The sequence below is a fragment of the Miscanthus floridulus genome, chromosome 2 (genome assembly GCF_019320115.1).
Source record: "Miscanthus floridulus cultivar M001 chromosome 2, ASM1932011v1, whole genome shotgun sequence".
NCBI classification, from domain to species: domain Eukaryota; kingdom Viridiplantae; phylum Streptophyta; class Magnoliopsida; order Poales; family Poaceae; genus Miscanthus; species Miscanthus floridulus.
In genome coordinates, this window is record NC_089581.1 from 175,667,118 (window position 1) to 175,688,347 (window position 21,230).

At 44.5% G+C, this 21,230-nt stretch overlaps 1 protein-coding gene and 2 long non-coding RNA genes across 3 annotated transcripts; 2 read left to right on the plus strand and 1 right to left on the minus strand.

The window, feature by feature from the left end:
• Positions 1–12,389: 12,389 nt before the first annotated feature.
• On the minus strand, positions 12,390–14,022 carry LOC136535802 (uncharacterized). The gene has a single exon (XM_066528209.1). The coding sequence runs from the start codon at positions 13,952–13,954 to the stop codon at positions 12,536–12,538; it is 1,419 nt and encodes a 472-aa protein (XP_066384306.1). The 5' UTR covers positions 13,955–14,022; the 3' UTR covers positions 12,390–12,535.
• Positions 14,023–14,845: 823 nt separating this feature from the next.
• On the plus strand, positions 14,846–15,778 carry LOC136540780 (uncharacterized). Its single transcript, XR_010780021.1, has 3 exons — positions 14,846–14,949; positions 15,018–15,366; positions 15,464–15,778. It is a non-coding gene; the product is annotated as an uncharacterized lncRNA (long non-coding RNA).
• A 250-nt stretch (positions 15,779–16,028) lies between these two features.
• LOC136540781 (uncharacterized) lies at positions 16,029–20,343 on the plus strand. The gene is made up of 3 exons (XR_010780022.1): positions 16,029–16,171; positions 20,048–20,161; positions 20,262–20,343. It is a non-coding gene; the product is annotated as an uncharacterized lncRNA (long non-coding RNA).
• Positions 20,344–21,230: the final 887 nt, after the last annotated feature.

Here is a 21,230-nt window from a genome sequence, read left to right on the forward strand (position 1 = left end):
GATGATGACTGGTGGACTAAATACACAGCTGTCATCTGATTTTTTTCATTTATTTGTTTCAATTGAAGTGTCAAGGGTGCATTACCTAATATGTGTCTGCATTTCTACATTTTAGAAAAAGTATCAAGAGTGCAAGAAGTTTAGATGGGCTATTCCAACTTACATTGAACTTCTTGCTGAGTTGTTCAAAGGAAATACAGTTGATGGGTGGTCCTCATGCATCCCTGGAGGATCAACTCAAGCTGATACATATGGTGATGAAGAAGATCATAATGGGGATCAAGAAGGCACCCTTAACAGCCCAATGAGTATCACCAGTCGAAAGTGTCAAGGGCGTCGTGCCCTAGGGTAGCTGGCCCTTGACTACGGAGTTCATAGTCTCCTGCCATTGTCGTCTAGGGCTGAGGTTTTTCCCCTCGGGCGGCTAGGCTTGGTTGGAGGAGAGCGAGAGAGAGATTAGATGAATAATAACTTGCTTATCCTCCAATGATGGATTACAAGGACTCTTATAGGCTATAGCCTTGATAGACTCTAACAAATCATTCCTAAATTATAGGATCTCTTTCCTTTATTCTAGCTATTACCTAAACCGACCCCTGGCTGGCACTTGCCAAGGTGACCGCATCGGCGCTGCTGCCCTGGCGCACTGTTGCATGCCTGGCATCCCGGGCCCTTCTATTCCTGGCATATGTGCGTCCCCACATGACAGAAAGAGAGGGAGTAGCACCATAGATATAGCCTCAAGCCTAGCCAAGAAAACCAAAAGTCCAATGATCAAGGCAATGAAGGGGCTGACAGAGGCCATTCAAACTAGGAACAACAATGAGATCAATACCTTGAAGGAAATGCAAGAACAGAAGAAAGAATAGAAGAAGAGGGAGGAGCAAGAAGTTGAGTAGGACATCGACCATTGCATGAATTTAGTATTGGAATGTGGACTAAATGAGGAGATAGAGGAGTTCTATGTGGCCACGAGGATGTTTGCCCAAAAGTACAATGGAACAATATTTAAGAAATTGTCCACAAATGAAGGAAGGTTGGCGTGGTTGAAGAGGTGTTGCCAGGACTGGAGTGCCTGATCTGTTACCTTGCTGTGAGAGCAGATGGACTAGAGTGCCTGGTCTATTATCCGTTAGATAGTTATGTGTTAGAGTGTTATGTCTGGACCATTAGTGATGATGTGAACCATTTTAAATTTGTTATCTCGTGAACCTATCTAAATTTGTGATGATGTGAACCATTTTAAATCTATGATCATGTCTTCCTATTTACCTTGCTGTGATCATATCTACCTGTTTATCATGCTACGATCATGTGTACCTATTTATCTTGTTGTGATCATGTCAAGCATTTATCTATCTGCTAGTTAAAATCCATTTGTTTATTTAGGAGGAGGAGGAGGAGGAGGCATGGATTCAATAGTACATTCTACGGTGTCAAAAGAGGAGGAGACAGGCAGCTACTCTGGATGCCATAATTGGTATGTTCCACTTTGAAACATACATTAACAAGGAAGAGTACAGAGTACCCACTGAATCTAGTTACCAATGGGTCATGAGGTGCCTAGGTAATAGGAAATCATGCTACAACATGTTTAGGATGCATATGAATGTGCTTGATAGGCTACATAATGACCTTGTGGAGTCATATGGATTGAAATCTACAAAAAAATATGTCATCTGAAAGGGTCTAAACAATGCCTAGAGAGGGGTGAATAGGCGTATCTAAAATTTCTACGTAATCTCAAAGTCAAATGCCAGTGACAGTCAGAAGTCCTGACAGTTTGGGCCAGAACTTCCGACACCTAGAAGTTCCGATGCAAACAGCTAGGAGTTTCGACACCTACGAGAATTGCACTACAAGTGCTAAAACAAACTTTGAGTGAAAGATATCTTACAACCCCACTCCCTAGTGGTAAAGCGAAGTGTTGGGGTTGAGTGAAAGATATCTTACAACCTCACTCCCTAGTGGTAAGGTGAAGTGTTGGGGTTGCTTCTTTGACACCGGAAGGTCACCACTTCGTAGATTGAGTCCAAACCCTAAGAGGAGAGTTGGGGAGGAGGACAAACCAACAAGAACAAATATGATAGCACAAATCACAACAACAAGCACGCGAAACACAAGAAATTATCCTGAGGTTCGGCAACCCCATAAAGGAGCTCATACGTCCTCATTGTTGAGGTAACCACAAAAGTCGGAGTCTCTTCTATAACACCCCTGGTGTTAGGCTTGCATGATTGCACTTGCATTCCATGAACATGAGCATCATTCATCCATTTATGAGCTTATTTTACATGAAACATGTTATCGAAACATTACAACATATTATATATTTCATGAGTGTTGTTTTTGTTTATGAAATGATTAGTGTGCAACACTCAAGTGCAACATGTGCAACTTACTTTAGTGGAACCTAGCTAGTTAGTACGATACAACAAGATCATGAAACATGTGAAACAGGGCTATGAAACATAAGTAACATTTCAATTGTTTTCATCATTTCAGTACAGTCAGTGTTTGATTCTTGTGTGACCAATGTGTGGTATGGCTAGATATATTGTTAAACACCTTAGCTAGGCTTATAAAGTCATTAGGAACAATGTACATGTTGACCATTTTGCCTAATTCAGTTTCCAAATCATGGTTTGACTTGTTTTGACCCTAGGACTTTTTGGTTTAACTGTTCAAAAAGTACCACTTAGAATGTTTGCATGTCTGAGCAACCTAAAACAAAGTTGTAGCAAATTATATAAGGAACAAAAATTATTTTGTGACCAAGTCATGAAAATGTGCACAACATGCTCTAAAGGGTTCCACAAGTTAGAAATTAGGTTGGGTTCAACACTTAGAAATTTTCTAAGTACAAAACTCCACTTTTCAGTTTCTTGAACACGACTTTGGCATGATTTTACTCTCTGTCCTTTGCGAATTAGACCTTGATCTTTAAATGAGTTTTGTAGCTGGTATGTAGGAGTATAACTTTTGTTTTAAATTCTTTCGCTAGCAATCAACGGATTATAAGTTTTGGAGTGTTAAAAACGCGCTGTCAGTCGGTCTCGACGTTCTTTGATGGACGGTTCAGGCCGGCCAGCTGGCCGACATCGTCAGGCCGCGACGGCCAAGTGGTGGCCGTATACCGTCGCTGCCCCCACCGGTCAGGCCAATGCCACCACGAAGACGCCACGCGCTCGAGGGATCGCTTATTTGTTTCGCCCGCGTTCCCTCGCTTCACCAGTTCGCTCAGAGACGAGCTCGCGCCTCCGCCATTGCTGTCAGGTGAGTCACCGCTACTTAGCTCGCTCGCCTCCACATCGTTGCTGCCTCTAGGGAGCCACAAGCTCCGCTTTGCTTAGCCGCACCTGCTGCGCCAGCTTCTGCGTCAATTGAGCCCAGGTGAGGACCCCTTTTGTTGATTCTGCGACCTCCGCCATGGCCGGTGCCTCACCGGAGTGCATGCTCACTGTGGCCAAGCACCACCGGAGCCTGCTCACTCCCTTCTCTCCCTTCCATCAGTTTCCCTGTGTACCCTAGATGCTCACGCCAATCTCAGTTCGCACCGCCTTGGCCGGAGATGGCCGACGCGCCGCCGGGCTCCTCCACCGTGCCGCCATGGGCGTCGGCGAGCTACCTCCGATGGCACCACCCTCCCATCACCTACCCCAATCGGTGTGCATTGTTGAGTAGGGCACGCCGGTGACCTCGGCCTCGCCAGAATACTCGTCGCCGGCGAGATAACGCCGAGCCGCGTAGCGCAGAGCCGCCTCCCCTGTTCTGTGTCGCTGTCACGCGGGCCCGTCTGGCATGTGGGGCCCAGCTGCAGCGACCGAGGGAAACCCTGGGTGCACAGCACCAGGTGCACCCAACGTTTGCATTCGCTGGTTTTTCGTTTTAAGGAAAAGGGTTTTTAGAAATAGTTTCAAGAATTGATTCAAATGCTTAGTAAATGGATATCTCAAGTTGTGTTGCTCCAAAATGTATGAAACAAATTTTGTTATGCTTCTTGTGACTATATCTATCTGTTAAAAATACTGCATGTCAAGTTTGGGATACTTTTCTGTGTAGCTCTATTTAAAGTAAATAAGTGCTGATTTCTGAGAAAATGCCTAGTAAATAAAATATACCTCAGAAAAATATGGTTCTAGTTTTGTTAGTTTCCTTGAGTGATTTACTTTCTGTGAAAAATATATTCCATGCATGTATTGTAGAAAAATTAGGAGGTGTAGTTCAAGTGCCTTTAATGGTTGACTTTGTTATTTTTGCTAAAGAGCCAAAGTTGCATAAAACAGGCATGTGATAATTTTTGTACAGTGATTGTATGCTATGAAGAACATAGAAAAAATACCTGATCTGTTGTTTGACACTTTTCATAGTGCAAAGTATTTTCATGCTCATATTTGTGCCATAGCTTGTCATTTTTGTGTAAGCTATTTTACTTATCCAAATGCCATGAAAATTTTATGATAGTCTACTTAGAGTAGTGCTATGCTACTGTAATTTTCTCAGATTTTTATAAGCACTAGAAATACATGTTACTATGTAGCCCTAGTAAAATGAAATAAGATAATCTTCTTTAATGCGAGTTTAGTTGATAATGTTCGCTTTGGTGTATCTTTGAAGCATCTTAATTTGCTGTGGTGATTTGGCATGTTAGTACAGTGGTTGTCATAGTAGATAATCGTACATGTTCTTGGATGATGTTGACTACCTTGTAGAAGAGCTTTGCTACGACCTATACATGCTCCTCTACATTTCATGCATCATAATCATTACATGTCATCTCTCCGATGCACCTCTACATTAGCACTTATGCATCTGCATCATACAGGATCGCAAGAGGAATTACCAGTAGCAGTTCAGGAAGAGCAGACCAGGACCGATCCACAAGAAGTCCAGGCACCGGAGGTGCCAGAGGAAGAGGAGCAAGAAGAGGACTTGCCGGAGTGCGTGGATCACCAACCTAGTTTGTTTGAACGAGGCAAGCCCCAGAGTATTCTAAGTCTCCTACTTTATGAAAGTAATTCTTTCTATATATATGAGTTTATAGATTGTTGCATTAAGTTGTAGGAGTTGATTGAAACCGTTGATGCATTCCTTACTATCCTTGCCCACCTTATTACCCTTTCCCTATTATGTCAGGATCGAATAACTGCTTAGCCTTGCTTAGACCGGTAGCGATCGGTGATACCCGATCACCTACATTATAGGTGGTTACTGGAGGAAATTGGCTATGGAAAGAATGATATCCTGGAATTAACCATATGTGATGGGAAACTAGAGACTGGATGGAAAAAGTTGGAGGCAACCAGACAGGGTTCTGGGGTGCTGTTAGTTTCCGTCTGTGTCGATTAAGGACCGATCGTTGCTCGTCCCTCTTGTCATGTTGAACGCATGCCTCATATTTAGCTGGCCGAATAAAGTACCTTTCAACCGCGAAGCTAGTGGCACATTTCAGGCCAGGATCTACATGAGTGCGCGTATTGGTGCTGATGGGGGTATGACAGGGGCACGAAGAGTGAGCCCAAGGGCAGGTGCGACCTGATTCCTGGCAGTCGGGCGGTCCCTGGGTACTGCGGCTCTAGATTGTCCCGCGGCTACCTAGAAAGTGTCATTGGTGATCTGTAGCTCACTTGATCGGTGGGTGTGGTTTGTGTGAGGAATAAATCACCAGCTGGTTAGGAATCGATTCGAATCGCCATCGCTCCTGGATAGTGAGCACTTGACTCGAGCTACGACATCGTAGTAATTATTATGGAACAATGATGGTTATCTAGATGGTATGGACATGCTAAAGTTAAATTGGTAACTGGATGTTAATGGTTAATCATATGATTGCTATAGTATAGGTGCTTACCTAGATGAATAGGTTATAATAAAGAGGATGCAAAGTATTTAAAATGATGTTTCAGGATAGCTTATGCTTTTCGCAAATAAGTCAGCTAGTCCACTAAAGAAAGCCTTGCATAATCCTTGGTGTCGCTTTATTGTGGTTTAAGACGGGTAAGTCTAGCTGAGTACCTTCTCATACTCAGGGCGTTGTTCCCATTGTTGTTGCAGATGGTCAAATGTACTATGGCTATTGCATTAACTGCCTGTATCCGGCGATGGGTGACAACTAGGACCAAGGGCAATTGGTCACTCCGTATTTCTCATCTGATGCTTTTGTTGGAGATGACTACCTACTGGCACTGTATCTGAACTAAAAGTGTGTGTGTGGCTTTAAAAACTATTTACTTCCGCTATTTCAGTTGAACTCAGTTTGTAATAACTTTATGTTCTAAACTCTGATGTATCCACTGTCGTTGTGAACTTTATGTAACGTGTGACGGTATTTGCTAAACTCGTACGATCTTGGTTTGTGTGTCGATTGGTTTGAAATCCTTTGTGGTTTCACAGACTACCGGGTTATACAGGTTTAAGTTTGCCAAATTATCTGCTTCGGTGGAAGATTTTTTTACTTAATCTCGTATAATTGGTCGGTTCTGTTACATCTTCCACCTCCTTGCCTCTCTCAAAGCAACCACAAAGGTCACTCGAGCTTTCCACTAAGAAATCAAGGGTAATACAAACTTCTAAGGCTTTTCCACAAGATGGAAGCCCTTGGGCGACGCCTAGCCGGCTAGGGTTCTAAGAACCTAAGATTAATAGACGCAAATCCAACCGGTTTGATAAAGAAATCAAGTGCTCAAGCTTGTCAAAGTGATTCTCTCACTCAATCCACTCTCTTTTCACTCAAGACCCTAGGGGAATCGAAGATTGGACCAAAGGGAAGAGGAGAGGGGTGCCTTGAATGCTTGGGAGCTATTTTGGATGAAGGTTGGTGAGTAATGAATGAGTGGTTCACGGTTAGAAGAGAGGAGACAACTATTTATACTCAAAGGCAAATCCAACCGTTCAAATCTGAGTCAGAAGTTCCAACACAGATCGCCAGAACCTCCGGCTCAACGCAAAAACACTATTCACACAAACAGTCCATTGGGCTTGCTCGCATATCGTCGGAACACCCAGTGGTCGCCGGGACTTCCGTCTTCCGTTGGCACTCCCGACAGACATGACGAGCCAGGCGACTAAGTCCCAAGGCGTCGGGACTTTCGGCGGGAGCCGGGACTTCCGACGGGCGAAGATGCGCAGGCGGCTAAGTCGGGAAGTGTTAGGACTTCCGGAGGGAGCCGAAGGTTCTAGCACCCGGAACTCTCGACTCCCATCGGGACTTCCGAAGGGCGAAGATGCTTAAGTGGGCTGTGGCTAGGTCAGCAAGCGCTGGGACTTTCGGCACCAAACGTCAGGACTTCCGACAGCCGGAACTCCTGGCTCACGGCGGGACTTCCGGCTACCAAAAGTCCACAAACTATGTCCAAGTGTTCGTGAGGTGATTTTGTCTCTCTTTGGATTTTATTTTTATGCTTGAGCACTCTATCTTCCTCAGACCACCTAAACTTGTATCCCTCTTTATAGTACGACATACCTATACCCAAAACAAAATAAAAAGACTTTGAGAGCGCTTTGGGTTCGTTCGCTTTTTGCACTTGAAGAATTGAGGGATACCATTTCATCTTAGATCAACTCTTTTATATCTTTCAAGGGACTAAAGCTGTAATATATCTCATTAAGGTCTCATTAGTCTCTAATTTGGATGTCATCAATACACCAAAACCCACATAAGGGGCAAATGCACTTTCATCATCAGTAGAGACTTTAGGGCTGTTTTGTGGATGTGTGGTGCACTTTAAGGAATGAGACAAGCCGAAGATCATTTTTTAGGTCAACAAAAACATGTAGTAGGAAGTTTGATAAAGTACCGCGTTGTCTGGACAAGCCTGCAGCTGATATTATTAGGCCAAGGGACCCTGAATTTAGGACTATGCATTCTAGGTTACAATCTCCTAGGTTTACTCCATACTTTGATAATTGCATAGGAGCAATAGATGATACACATGTACCTGTTGTAGTGCCATAAAAAATGGTAGTACAACATACTGGTAGACATGGCTGCACCACTCAGAATGTGTTGGCCATATGTGACTTCGATATGAGGTTTACCTTTGTTGTTGTAGGATGGCCTGGCTCCGTTCATGATACGAGGGTGTTCAAGGATGCACAAGACAAGTATGGCGACAAGTTTCCACATCCACCTCAAGGTATTGGTTTGTTCTATGATTATACATACACATAGTTGTAATCGTTTCAATTTCAATGACAAACTAAATTGAATGTGTAGGTAAGTTTTACCTTGTGAACTCGGGGTACCCAAACCGATTGGGTTATCTTGCACCGTATAGGGGTATGAAGTATCATCTCCAGGAGTATCGAGAAGGGCCAATGCCAAGAGGTAAAAAGGAGCTTTTCAATTTTGCATATTCTTCACTTTGTAATGTCATCGAACGGTCTTTTCGAGTTTTGAAGATAAAGTGGAGGATCTTGCTAAATTTACCGAGCTATCCGATGGCAAAGCAAAGCCAAATAATTATCGCATGCATGGAAATTCATAATTTTATTAGAGATAGTGCTTTGGCGGATGACAAATTTGATAGGTGTGATCAGGACAAAAATTATGTGCCAGAGGTCGAAGGAGTTGCATCGTCTTCTCATGCAAATGGAGCTCACCGAAATGGAGTACCTGTCAAGTGGACGAAGATCAAAATATGAATCAATTTCGGGATTGGATAGCCAATGATGTGCTTAGTATGTATTAGCTCATGATTTGTAATAAACAAATTTGTGTAATTTGAGGTGTGAACATTATTCGGATTATACCCGTCAAGTGAACATTATTCGGATTATATGAATCATTTGAACTTGTGCACAGCCGACCATCTTTGACGGCCAAAAAGCTAATCGGCCATTTGAACCAGTGGCAGCAGCAGCGCTTCAAGCCAAGGGCAAATCAGTCTTTGTTCAAGTACTTTATTGGTGTTCAGTCATTTTTAGTCATGGGAACCAAAAGAGCGACTAAAGTTTAGTCACTTGTTTTAGTAGCTAAAGTTTGGTGAAGGAAACAAACATGGCTTTACTAAATCCGTTTTATTTAGCCTGTTCCATTCGAAGAACTTGATGGTCGAGCAGTGCCGGATTTGCCTAATCAATTTTTGAATAACCATTGTTGACATTTCCATTATCACGTGAGCTTATTGCCAGTTTGCCGGAACTCAAATCGAAGTTCTAAGCCAATCCTCAGTCCGTAGCATAGGGACCCAAGCATAACACAACACATTGAATTATTCAACGAACAACATAATACATCAGATGAAATGTTTGTTTCACTGATCAGACCACATCCATTATTCATAGATCTTTTTGGTTGCAGCGACACTTAACAAAACGACAATGCATGGCACCACCAAGATCTAAACTTTACCGGCTCCGGCGTCCTTCTCTTCTTCCGCAGCCGCCGCCGCAGCATCAGCGGCGGTGTCGGCTTCAGGATCGTCAGCAGGCGCATCAGCGGCATCTGCATCTTGATGCTCTTCCTCTTCCACTAAATCCTTGCCAGTGGGCACCCTGACGTCCTTGTAGCTGCAGACGTAGGGCGCGTCGCGGCCGTGGTACGTGCCGGTCCACGCCCCGTCGGCGATGTAGCTGGCGTCCCACACGGAGGCGTACAGGTACATGGGCTTCTCCGGCCACGGCTCCCCCTCGCGCCGCTCCTCGCGGCGGACGAGCTCGCCGTCGACGCGCCACTCGATGCGCGCCGCCTCCTTGCCTCTCTCAAAGCAACCACAAAGGTCACTCGAGCTTTCCACTAAGAAATCAAGGGTAATACAAACTTCTAAGGCTTTTCCACAAGATGGAAGCCCTTGGGCGACGCCTAGCCGGCTAGGGTTCTAAGAACCTAAGATTAATAGACGCAAATCCAACCGGTTTGATAAAGAAATCAAGTGCTCAAGCTTGTCAAAGTGATTCTCTCACTCAATCCACTCTCTTTTCACTCAAGACCCTAGGGGAATCGAAGATTGGACCAAAGGGAAGAGGAGAGGGGTGCCTTGAATGCTTGGGAGCTATTTTGGATGAAGGTTGGTGAGTAATGAATGAGTGGTTCACGGTTAGAAGAGAGGAGACAACTATTTATACTCAAAGGCAAATCCAACCGTTCAAATCTGAGTCAGAAGTTCCAACACAGATCGCCAGAACCTCCGGCTCAACGCAAAAACACTATTCACACAAACAGTCCATTGGGCTTGCTCGCATATCGTCGGAACACCCAGTGGTCGCCGGGACTTCCGTCTTCCGTTGGCACTCCCGACAGACATGACGAGCCAGGCGACTAAGTCCCAAGGCGTCGGGACTTTCGGCGGGAGCCGGGACTTCCGACGGGCGAAGATGCGCAGGCGGCTAAGTCGGGAAGTGTTAGGACTTCCGGAGGGAGCCGAAGGTTCTAGCACCCGGAACTCTCGACTCCCATCGGGACTTCCGAAGGGCGAAGATGCTTAAGTGGGCTGTGGCTAGGTCAGCAAGCGCTGGGACTTTCGGCACCAAACGTCAGGACTTCCGACAGCCGGAACTCCTGGCTCACGGCGGGACTTCCGGCTACCAAAAGTCCACAAACTATGTCCAAGTGTTCGTGAGGTGATTTTGTCTCTCTTTGGATTTTATTTTTATGCTTGAGCACTCTATCTTCCTCAGACCACCTAAACTTGTATCCCTCTTTATAGTACGACATACCTATACCCAAAACAAAATAAAAAGACTTTGAGAGCGCTTTGGGTTCGTTCGCTTTTTGCACTTGAAGAATTGAGGGATACCATTTCATCTTAGATCAACTCTTTTATATCTTTCAAGGGACTAAAGCTGTAATATATCTCATTAAGGTCTCATTAGTCTCTAATTTGGATGTCATCAATACACCAAAACCCACATAAGGGGCAAATGCACTTTCATCATCAGTAGAGACTTTAGGGCTGTTTTGTGGATGTGTGGTGCACTTTAAGGAATGAGACAAGCCGAAGATCATTTTTTAGGTCAACAAAAACATGTAGTAGGAAGTTTGATAAAGTACCGCGTTGTCTGGACAAGCCTGCAGCTGATATTATTAGGCCAAGGGACCCTGAATTTAGGACTATGCATTCTAGGTTACAATCTCCTAGGTTTACTCCATACTTTGATAATTGCATAGGAGCAATAGATGATACACATGTACCTGTTGTAGTGCCATAAAAAATGGTAGTACAACATACTGGTAGACATGGCTGCACCACTCAGAATGTGTTGGCCATATGTGACTTCGATATGAGGTTTACCTTTGTTGTTGTAGGATGGCCTGGCTCCGTTCATGATACGAGGGTGTTCAAGGATGCACAAGACAAGTATGGCGACAAGTTTCCACATCCACCTCAAGGTATTGGTTTGTTCTATGATTATACATACACATAGTTGTAATCGTTTCAATTTCAATGACAAACTAAATTGAATGTGTAGGTAAGTTTTACCTTGTGAACTCGGGGTACCCAAACCGATTGGGTTATCTTGCACCGTATAGGGGTATGAAGTATCATCTCCAGGAGTATCGAGAAGGGCCAATGCCAAGAGGTAAAAAGGAGCTTTTCAATTTTGCATATTCTTCACTTTGTAATGTCATCGAACGGTCTTTTCGAGTTTTGAAGATAAAGTGGAGGATCTTGCTAAATTTACCGAGCTATCCGATGGCAAAGCAAAGCCAAATAATTATCGCATGCATGGAAATTCATAATTTTATTAGAGATAGTGCTTTGGCGGATGACAAATTTGATAGGTGTGATCAGGACAAAAATTATGTGCCAGAGGTCGAAGGAGTTGCATCGTCTTCTCATGCAAATGGAGCTCACCGAAATGGAGTACCTGTCAAGTGGACGAAGATCAAAATATGAATCAATTTCGGGATTGGATAGCCAATGATGTGCTTAGTATGTATTAGCTCATGATTTGTAATAAACAAATTTGTGTAATTTGAGGTGTGAACATTATTCGGATTATACCCGTCAAGTGAACATTATTCGGATTATATGAATCATTTGAACTTGTGCACAGCCGACCATCTTTGACGGCCAAAAAGCTAATCGGCCATTTGAACCAGTGGCAGCAGCAGCGCTTCAAGCCAAGGGCAAATCAGTCTTTGTTCAAGTACTTTATTGGTGTTCAGTCATTTTTAGTCATGGGAACCAAAAGAGCGACTAAAGTTTAGTCACTTGTTTTAGTAGCTAAAGTTTGGTGAAGGAAACAAACATGGCTTTACTAAATCCGTTTTATTTAGCCTGTTCCATTCGAAGAACTTGATGGTCGAGCAGTGCCGGATTTGCCTAATCAATTTTTGAATAACCATTGTTGACATTTCCATTATCACGTGAGCTTATTGCCAGTTTGCCGGAACTCAAATCGAAGTTCTAAGCCAATCCTCAGTCCGTAGCATAGGGACCCAAGCATAACACAACACATTGAATTATTCAACGAACAACATAATACATCAGATGAAATGTTTGTTTCACTGATCAGACCACATCCATTATTCATAGATCTTTTTGGTTGCAGCGACACTTAACAAAACGACAATGCATGGCACCACCAAGATCTAAACTTTACCGGCTCCGGCGTCCTTCTCTTCTTCCGCAGCCGCCGCCGCAGCATCAGCGGCGGTGTCGGCTTCAGGATCGTCAGCAGGCGCATCAGCGGCATCTGCATCTTGATGCTCTTCCTCTTCCACTAAATCCTTGCCAGTGGGCACCCTGACGTCCTTGTAGCTGCAGACGTAGGGCGCGTCGCGGCCGTGGTACGTGCCGGTCCACGCCCCGTCGGCGATGTAGCTGGCGTCCCACACGGAGGCGTACAGGTACATGGGCTTCTCCGGCCACGGCTCCCCCTCGCGCCGCTCCTCGCGGCGGACGAGCTCGCCGTCGACGCGCCACTCGATGCGCGCCGCGTCCCAGGCGATGGCGTAGTGGTGGAAGCCGTCGGAGGAGTCGAAGGGGAGCACGTGGATCTGCTCCCGCCCGCCGTCGCCGTTGACGTGGTAGTTGGTCTGGACGGCGCGCTTGTCGTGGCCGAGGAACTCGAAGTCGATCTCGTCCTGGTCTTTGGAGCCCTCCAGGGAGGACAGGTAGATGTTGTAGTTGAGGCCCGACGTGTCCCCGGCCGGCGCACGGATCGTGGTGGCCACGGCGCTGCCGGGGCGGAACCGGCGTTTGGAGCGCCAGCGCGCGCCGCCGCGGGCATCGTAGGTGACGTGGATCTCGCCCACGTGGCGCTCCTCGAGGCACGCCTCCGGGCAGTAGTCCACGGCGATCTCCTGCAGCGGCTCAGTGCTGTCGGGGTGGAGCGGGTGCGGCTCCTCTTCCAGTGAATGCTCGGCAGTGGGCACCCTGACGTCCTTGTAGCTGCAGACGTAGGGCGCGTCGCGGCCGTGGTACGTACCGGTCCACGCCCCGGCGGCAATGTGGCTGGCGTCCCACACGGAGGCGTACAGGTACATGGGCTTCTCCGGCCACGGCTCCCCCTCCCGCCGCTGCTCGCGGCGGACGAGCTCGCCGTCGACGCGCCACTCGATGGCGGCCGCGTCCCAGGCGATGGCGTAGTGGTGGAATCCGTCGGAAGAATCGAAGGGGAGCGCGTGGATCTGCTCCCGTCCGCCGTCGCCGCCGACGTGGTAGTTGGTCTGGACGGCGCGCTTGTCGTGGCCGAGGAACTCGAAGTCGATCTCGTCCTGGTCTTTGGAGCCCTCCAGGGAGGACAGGTAGATGTTGTAGTTGAGGCCCGACGTGTCCCCCACCGGCGCGCGGATCGTGGTGGCCACGGCGCTGCCAGGGAGGAACCGGCGGCTGGAGCGCCAGCGCGCGCCGCCGCGGTGGTCGTAGGTGACGTGGATCTCCCCCGCGTGGCGCTCGTGGAGACACGCCTCCGGGCAGTAGTCCACGGCGATCCGGTGCAGCGGCTCAGTGCCGTCGGGATGGAGCGGGTGCGGCTCCCAGCTGTAGACCTCGGATTCCGACGCCATGGTAGTGGCCGCTGAGCGCTGGGCAGAGAGGTGGTGACTGGTCAATGGTCACAGTGGACTCGTGCTGGTTGGGGGTTGGGGCGGAACCGAAGAAAACGGAGCTCAGTCTTATTGGGCCGGGTCCGCGACAGCCGCCGCGTTAGGCGCGCAGGGCACGTGGGCCTCCAACGCTTGCTCTCCCTGGCGTTGGTTCTTCTGTGATCCTGATTCCTGAAGCAGAAGCAGCTTGCTATTTTTTTAACCCATTTTAAATTTAAAAATACTTTATTATAACTTTTTCAGATCTAACCATTTTTAAATCAAGCTGGATAGGCTATTTTAAAACATTAATTAATTTTAAAAACGTAATAAAAATAAAAAAGCTTATAAATCGCACATGGGCGACCAAAAGAGTAAAAAAAGGATATATTGTTTTTAAAATATTAATTTAAAAAGGTTTACAAAAATCCAGCTTCCTGCTCGCCTTGAGCCGGGAGGAGAAATAGCAAAGCAACTGGACTCTTTGCACGTTCTACTCCAGTCTGCCGTGCCATTGGCAACCGCAGACAGGGAACGCAGTTGCATGTGTGATCGGAATAATACACGGTATCATTCAGATTATCAGACATTTGCAGACAGGGAGTATCACGCATGGCATTGATTTTCAACCATACTTATTTAACCCCACAAAACCCATTAGCTCCTGCAATAGAAGCCGTGTCCACGTCACCCGAAGTTCCTGCAGCCGTCCGATCTTGCCGTTCGACGGCCTAGATCTCTTGAAGCAGATTCCGCTGGGGGCGGCTTCTCCTGCTTCTCAGGCTTCTACTCTGCTTTTCCGACTTCTCGTTGGAATCCAGCCAAGTAAATATATTGCTCAACTTCCGCTTCTCCTCCAGCAAAAAAAAAAAGCCCGCTTCTCTCCCCGTCATCTCTCACTCTCGATCTCTCCCGAGGCGACGGCGACCACGGCGACGGCGCGCCGACGGCCCCCTCCCCCTCTGTTCCCCATGCTGGTGAGTCCCCATGGCCTCTACTCTTCCCCTCCCTCTCTCCCCATCTCTCCTGACGCGGGCGCGTGCAGGGCGGCGGTGCGGTGGCCGCCTTCGGCGCGGCGGTGGCCATCCTTCTCCTCCTCCACGCCCCCTCGCGCCACACGGGCGGGCCGGCTGCGACCCCCACCGGTGGTGGCCGACGGCATGCACCCCTGCCGCTGTCTCCTTCCGTCGGTCCTCTTCTGCTACTGTGATCCGTGAAACCCTAGCGACCTTCTCCGATTTTAGTTTCAATTTCTACTCTAGGGTTTCTATGTCCATGGCAGATTGGTGTGTGTTAGATTCAGCCTGACATGGGTTCCCAGCACATCAGTTTGGTGGCCTCGAGTGCACTGACCCCCACTGCTTGGATGAATAGCATAGACAACTAATTTGCAGGTACTTGCGTTCTCCTCTTCTTGACGTTCATAAACAGATCAATTTGAATCAGTAATGTTTCATATTTTCATTATGTAATTGTGCACTTAACGTCCAGTGCTGCGTCCAGGAAAAAAGAAGATCAAGTAATACCTCTGTAACTGTAGTGTATGGTTTGCATGAGAAGGCTCGATTATGGGAGAAAACAACTGAAGTAATTCCCTTTTTTTCATAATGGAAACATTAAAAACAAATGATAACATTTTCTAGTTGTGTTTCAACAGCTTGTAGGCTGTGTTTTAGCTTCTCAGCTTCCCTAAAGCAATACGCTAGATATTCGTTTGGTATGTTATTCCTATCAGATTGTTCAAGCATCTTTGTTGAGCATGAACATTATTTAATTTAGAGTTGCTTTATAGAGGCCTAAAAGCCATTCGTTTCTAGTATATTAATTTGCGCAGACATTATGGTCTGTTCAATAAAAGGTGATGGATTGGGAGATATTTGCTTAATAAAAATAGTTAGCCTTTGCTATCTTTTGTTTGTTAATAACAACTTCTGAATTTTATCTTTGGGAACTGCATTTATCATATTCTAGGTGCTAATGCAAGCTCTTAACTACATAGCGGAATTTTCATGCAGGCTATCGCTTCTTCCTGAACCGGCAAAGGTAAAAATTCCTTTGCTATCTTTTGTTTGTTAATAGCAACTTCTGAATTTTATCTTTGGGAACTGCATTTATCATATTCTCAAGGTGCTAATGCAAGCTCTTAACTACAGAGTGGAATTTTCATGCAGGCTATCGCTGCTTCCTGAACCGCCAAAGGTAAAAATCCCTCTTTGGGCTGTTTTCCCTTGTTAGACAGTGCATTTCAGTTTGCTCCTATTTAATCTGATAGATTGTATGTACAGGTCCCAATTCCCAAATGTTTGTTACAGTACCTTATTTAGTCCATACTATTAGATTGTATGTACAGGTCCTAATTCCCAAATATTTGTTAGAGTGGCTTATTTAGTTCATGCTGAAATTGGCTCTTCCTTATTGCAAGACTACTTTTACTTGATAGAAACCATAGCTATGGCAGTTGTGTTGAAAAACCATTGTAAAATTCTGGCATATTTCATTGTTTAATGTCCAAAGTACTGTCTAAAAATCCATCTTACTCAAGTAAAGTATGAAGTCTATTGTAACATTGACACTAAATAAATTACATATAAGAAAAGTACAACTGTATTGTGGCAACCACTATTTAGGGGCAATTGTAGATGAGCACATTCAAATTATTAAGTTTTATTGATCTCTACTCCCATAAATAAGCACATACATGGTTAGTAGACTATTATTTTATAACCGCAAATGAAGGAAGCTTTTGGTGGCAGATTTTCGTTTCCAGGTGTGTGCCCGTAGGGATAAACAAGCTAAGATTGAAACAACAAAGTGGTGGAAACTGAAAGGGTAGACGTCAGAGGCATTCAAGGAAAGGGTTATCAAAGAGGGCGCTTGGAAGAAAGAAGAGGACATAAACAACATGTGGGAGAAGATGACAACCAACATTTGGAAGGTGGCCTCAGAGGTGTGTGGAGTAACCAAAGGAAGTGGAGACGAGGCTAAAGATACTTGGTGGTGGAACAAGGAAGTCCAAAGGGCTATTAAGGAGAAGAAAGAATGCTATAGATGCTTGTACCATGACAGGAGTGTGGACAACATAGAGAAGTACAATGTGGCAAAGAAGACTGCAAAGCGAGCTGTAAGTGTTGCAAAAGGTAGAGCGTACAAGGATCTTTACCAACATTTGAGTACGAAGAAAGGAGAGAAGTACATTTATAAGATGGCTTGGGTTCATGAGAGAAAGACAAGGGACTTCAACTAAGTTAAGTGCATTAAGGATGAAAGGGAGCATCTCTTGGTGAAAAAGGATGAGATCTGACATCGATGGTAAGAGTATTTTGACAAATTGTTCAATGGCGAGAATACGGACACAACCTTTCAGTTGGATGACTCTTTTGATGACATCAATAGGCGCTTTGTGCGGAGAATCCATGAATCTGAGGTCAGAGAGGCGTTGAAAAGAATGAAAGGAGGTAAGACGATGGGACCGGATGGTATCCCAATCGAGGTGTGGAGATGTCTCAGGGACATAGCTATAGTATGGCTAACCAAGATGTTTAACCATATTTTTCGATCGAACAAGATGCCTGACGAGTGGAGGAGAAGTATATTGGTACCGATCTACAAGAATAAAAGGGATATTCAAAGTTGTACTAATTACGGGGAACTAAGTTGATGAGTCATACTATGAAGCAATGGGAGAGTTATCGAGCATCGCTTGAGAGCAATAACGCAGGTCTCTATGAACCAATTTGGTTTCATGCCCGGAAGGTCAACCATAGAAGCCTTTTTCTTAATAAGACAAGTTATGGAGTGGTATAGGGAGAAGAAGAAGGACCTACACATGATTTTTATTGACTTGGAGAAGTCTTATGATAAAATATCAAGGAATGTTATGTGGTGGGCTTTGGATAAAAATAAAGTCCCAACGATGTACGTCGGGCTCATTAAGGACATATACAACAATGTTGTGACTAGTGTTCGAACAAGTGATGGAGACACGGATGACTTCCCGATTAGGATAGGACTACATCAAGGGTTAGCTTTGAGCCCTTATCTGTTTGCCTTAGTAATGGATGAGGTCACAAGGGACATACAAGGGGACATCCCTTGGTGTATGTTTTTCATGAATGATATAGTGCTAGTTGATGAAAGCCGGACATGAGTGAATCAGAAACTGGAGTTATGGTGGGAGACTTTAGAGTCCAAAGGTTTTAGACTCAGTAGAACTAAAACTGAGTATATGATATGTGACTTCGGCACTACTACTCGGGAGGAGGAAGATATTAGTTTGGAAGATCAAGTAGTGCCTATGAAGGATATCTTTTGATATTTAGGATCAATGCTATAGAGAGACGGGGATATTGATAAAGGTGTTAGCCATAGAATCAAAGCAGGGTGGATGAAGTGGCGCCAAGCATCTGGTGTCCTATGTGACAAAAAGGTACCACATACGCTAAAATGCAAGTTTTATAGGACGACAATTAGACCTGCTATGTTGTATGGTGCAGAATATTGGCCTACGAAAAGATGACATGTTCAACAGATAAATGTCGTGGAAATGCGTATGTTGCATTGAATTTGCGGTCATACAAGAATGGATCTGAGTTCGGAACGATGATATACGTGATAGATTAGGGGTAGCACCAATTGAAGAAAAGCTTGTCCAATACCGGTTGAGATGGTTTGGACATGTCCAACGGAGACCTCTAGAGGCACCGGTGCGTAGTGGAATCCTAAGCCAAGATAGTAACGTGAAGAGAGGCAGAGGAAGACCGAAGTTGACTTGGGTAGAGGCAATAAAAGGAGACTTGAAAGGATAGAATATACCCAAAGACTTAGCCTTAGATAGTAGTGCTTGGAAAACAACTATTCACATGCCTGAACCTTGATTGCTTCTGCTGGGTTTCAACTCTAGACTACCACAACTTGTTTGGGACTTAAAGGCTTTGTTGTTGTTGTTATTGTTGTAAATGAAGGAAGCTTCATTATAATAAAAAAATAACTAACTTTTCAAACATCATGGGGCAGATGGAGAAGAGTTTTGCAGCTTAGATTGTGCCTATGTCTTCAAGTTAGTTTAATCAATGTTCCATCTATTTATCCTACTGTTTATTTGAGAATCAAATATATACATGGTCAGCAGCACAGTAGGAAGAATGCTGCTAAGCCTTTCCAAGCTAGGTGAGTGACTAGCTTCCCACATCCAAATGTTCAGTTGACCAAATATTAACTGATTTGTTGCTGCTTATTGACATGGCATATTTACATATAATGTAGATATAGATGTGCTTGCCGTATTGTTAGTCCTGATGACTATAATTACAAATATTTGTTTACTCTACACATGGATGTACTGTATATTAGTTCCTTCTTTTATAAAATGAAATTGCAGTATAGCACCCATTCAATATTATAATGACCTTCAAAGAAAAGATGGCTGACAGGTTCATACTTTTTTGTTTTTCCCCTGTTTCCTTTATGGAATTTTCTTTTTCCTTTAAATGTGTTATTTTTAGACCTTACCACCTGAAGCATTTATTTTTGGAGTGCCCGGCACAAACTTCATTTACTGAACCACCCAAACCTTAAATGGCATCCTCGGGGACATTTGATAATCGCTGTATCAGAGGATTGTAATGTATGGATGTGGAATGCTGACCATAATGCCATTCTAAATACCTTTGCTGGACAAAGTAACACAGTGACATGTGGTCATTTTACTCCAGATGATACCATCACGATTCCTTGATTGCTATTATGCATCTGCCTATTTATAAAGTTGTGGTTTGGTCGCCTATGTAGGTGTACCTATGAATGCTCTGTTCCTTGTGAAGGTAACTTATATGTACTGGAAAAGTGATATTATATAGCTCAATGTGCTGAACCATGCATATCAGTTGATGAAGGTGGGGATCACATTTTTATCTCTGACAGTAACCAGCATAGGATCATCATTAGCAATAGCCATGGGATAATTCTAGATTATGCAAGCATAGCTTCCTGTTACATTGAGTTATGATTTTATTTATATGACCACAAGGTTTATATCCATGCAGAATGATGAATTGCCATTTTTCCTCCACTTTGCAGATTGGATCTTCCACGAACTTTGAGGATTGAGAGTTTGAGTCAGCCAAATTCTTGCACCCTCCTTCAGCATTTTAGCATGCTGCCGAAGGCTGTCTATTTATTGTGGATTCAGAGGTATTATCCTTAGTAGATTGCCTTCTCCTGTTATTCTTTTTTACTGTTTAGATCTCCATTATATTTTCTGATCCAATTATGATATGTCTATATTTTCTAGGTTGGGCTCTCTTGCTAATCTAGGGGCAACATTTTCTCAATCATGTAGAGAACACCTTCCATGTTCAGTTCATCGTTTTGGTGAGTTATCCTCTTCCTCTGCCTTTCTTACATGTTATTCTGGGAATGACAATGATTTCTGCTAGACACAACACTGATCATGTTTCTTGATCATTGATATGTTCACATCCCTCTTCTTTCTCAGTCCTCCCTATTTTTCAAGACATTTGTAAATTTTAGGTTATACAGAAGTGTTTCCTGTCTAAAATGATGCAACGTATTTCACAGATTAGACAATGTGCATTTGTTGTCCGAAACGAAGACAGTGACAAAATTTACAGGCAGTTAGTTCTTTGGTCTATCGTGTGTCCTAAAAAAAGAACATAGTAAAATCAAAAGAGATCTATTGCTCCATGATATTTTCCGATCCAATTATGATATATATGTTTGTATTTTCTAGGTTGGGCTCCCCTGCTTATCTAGGGGCAACACTTTCTCAATCCTATAGAGAACACCTTCCAAGTTCAGTTCATCGTTTTGGTGAGTTATCATCTTCCTCTGCCTTTCTTACATGTTATCATGGAAATAGCAATGATTTCTGCTAGACACAGCAGTGCCTCTACATTGTTCCAGTTAACCGGTCACCACATGTCAAAATCTTGCTGCCTTTTTCAACTTCAGGCATGTATGAACCCCATTATGGATTCAGTGCTACACATCTCTGCAGACTGTACAACATAATAAGTGTTGTCCACTTGCATTTTTTTCAACATAGGTACTTCCTCTCAAATCACTAATTTAGTCTCCAGTTATGCTTTGTTTTACTATATTTTATTGAAATACAAGCTACATGGAATCACAGCTAAACCTGCATCTCAGCAAAGCAAAAAATCGCGCTCCACTCTCTTGTTCTAATATTTGTTGGCCGTAGGTTCCATAGCGTGCTATGTTAGGAAATCTAACATTCAAC

Excerpts from the sequence above, each read along its gene's own strand:
- LOC136535802 (XM_066528209.1), bottom strand. The coding sequence starts at position 13,954 with ATGGCGTCGGAATCCGAGGTCTACAGCTGGGAGCCGCACCCGCTCCAT.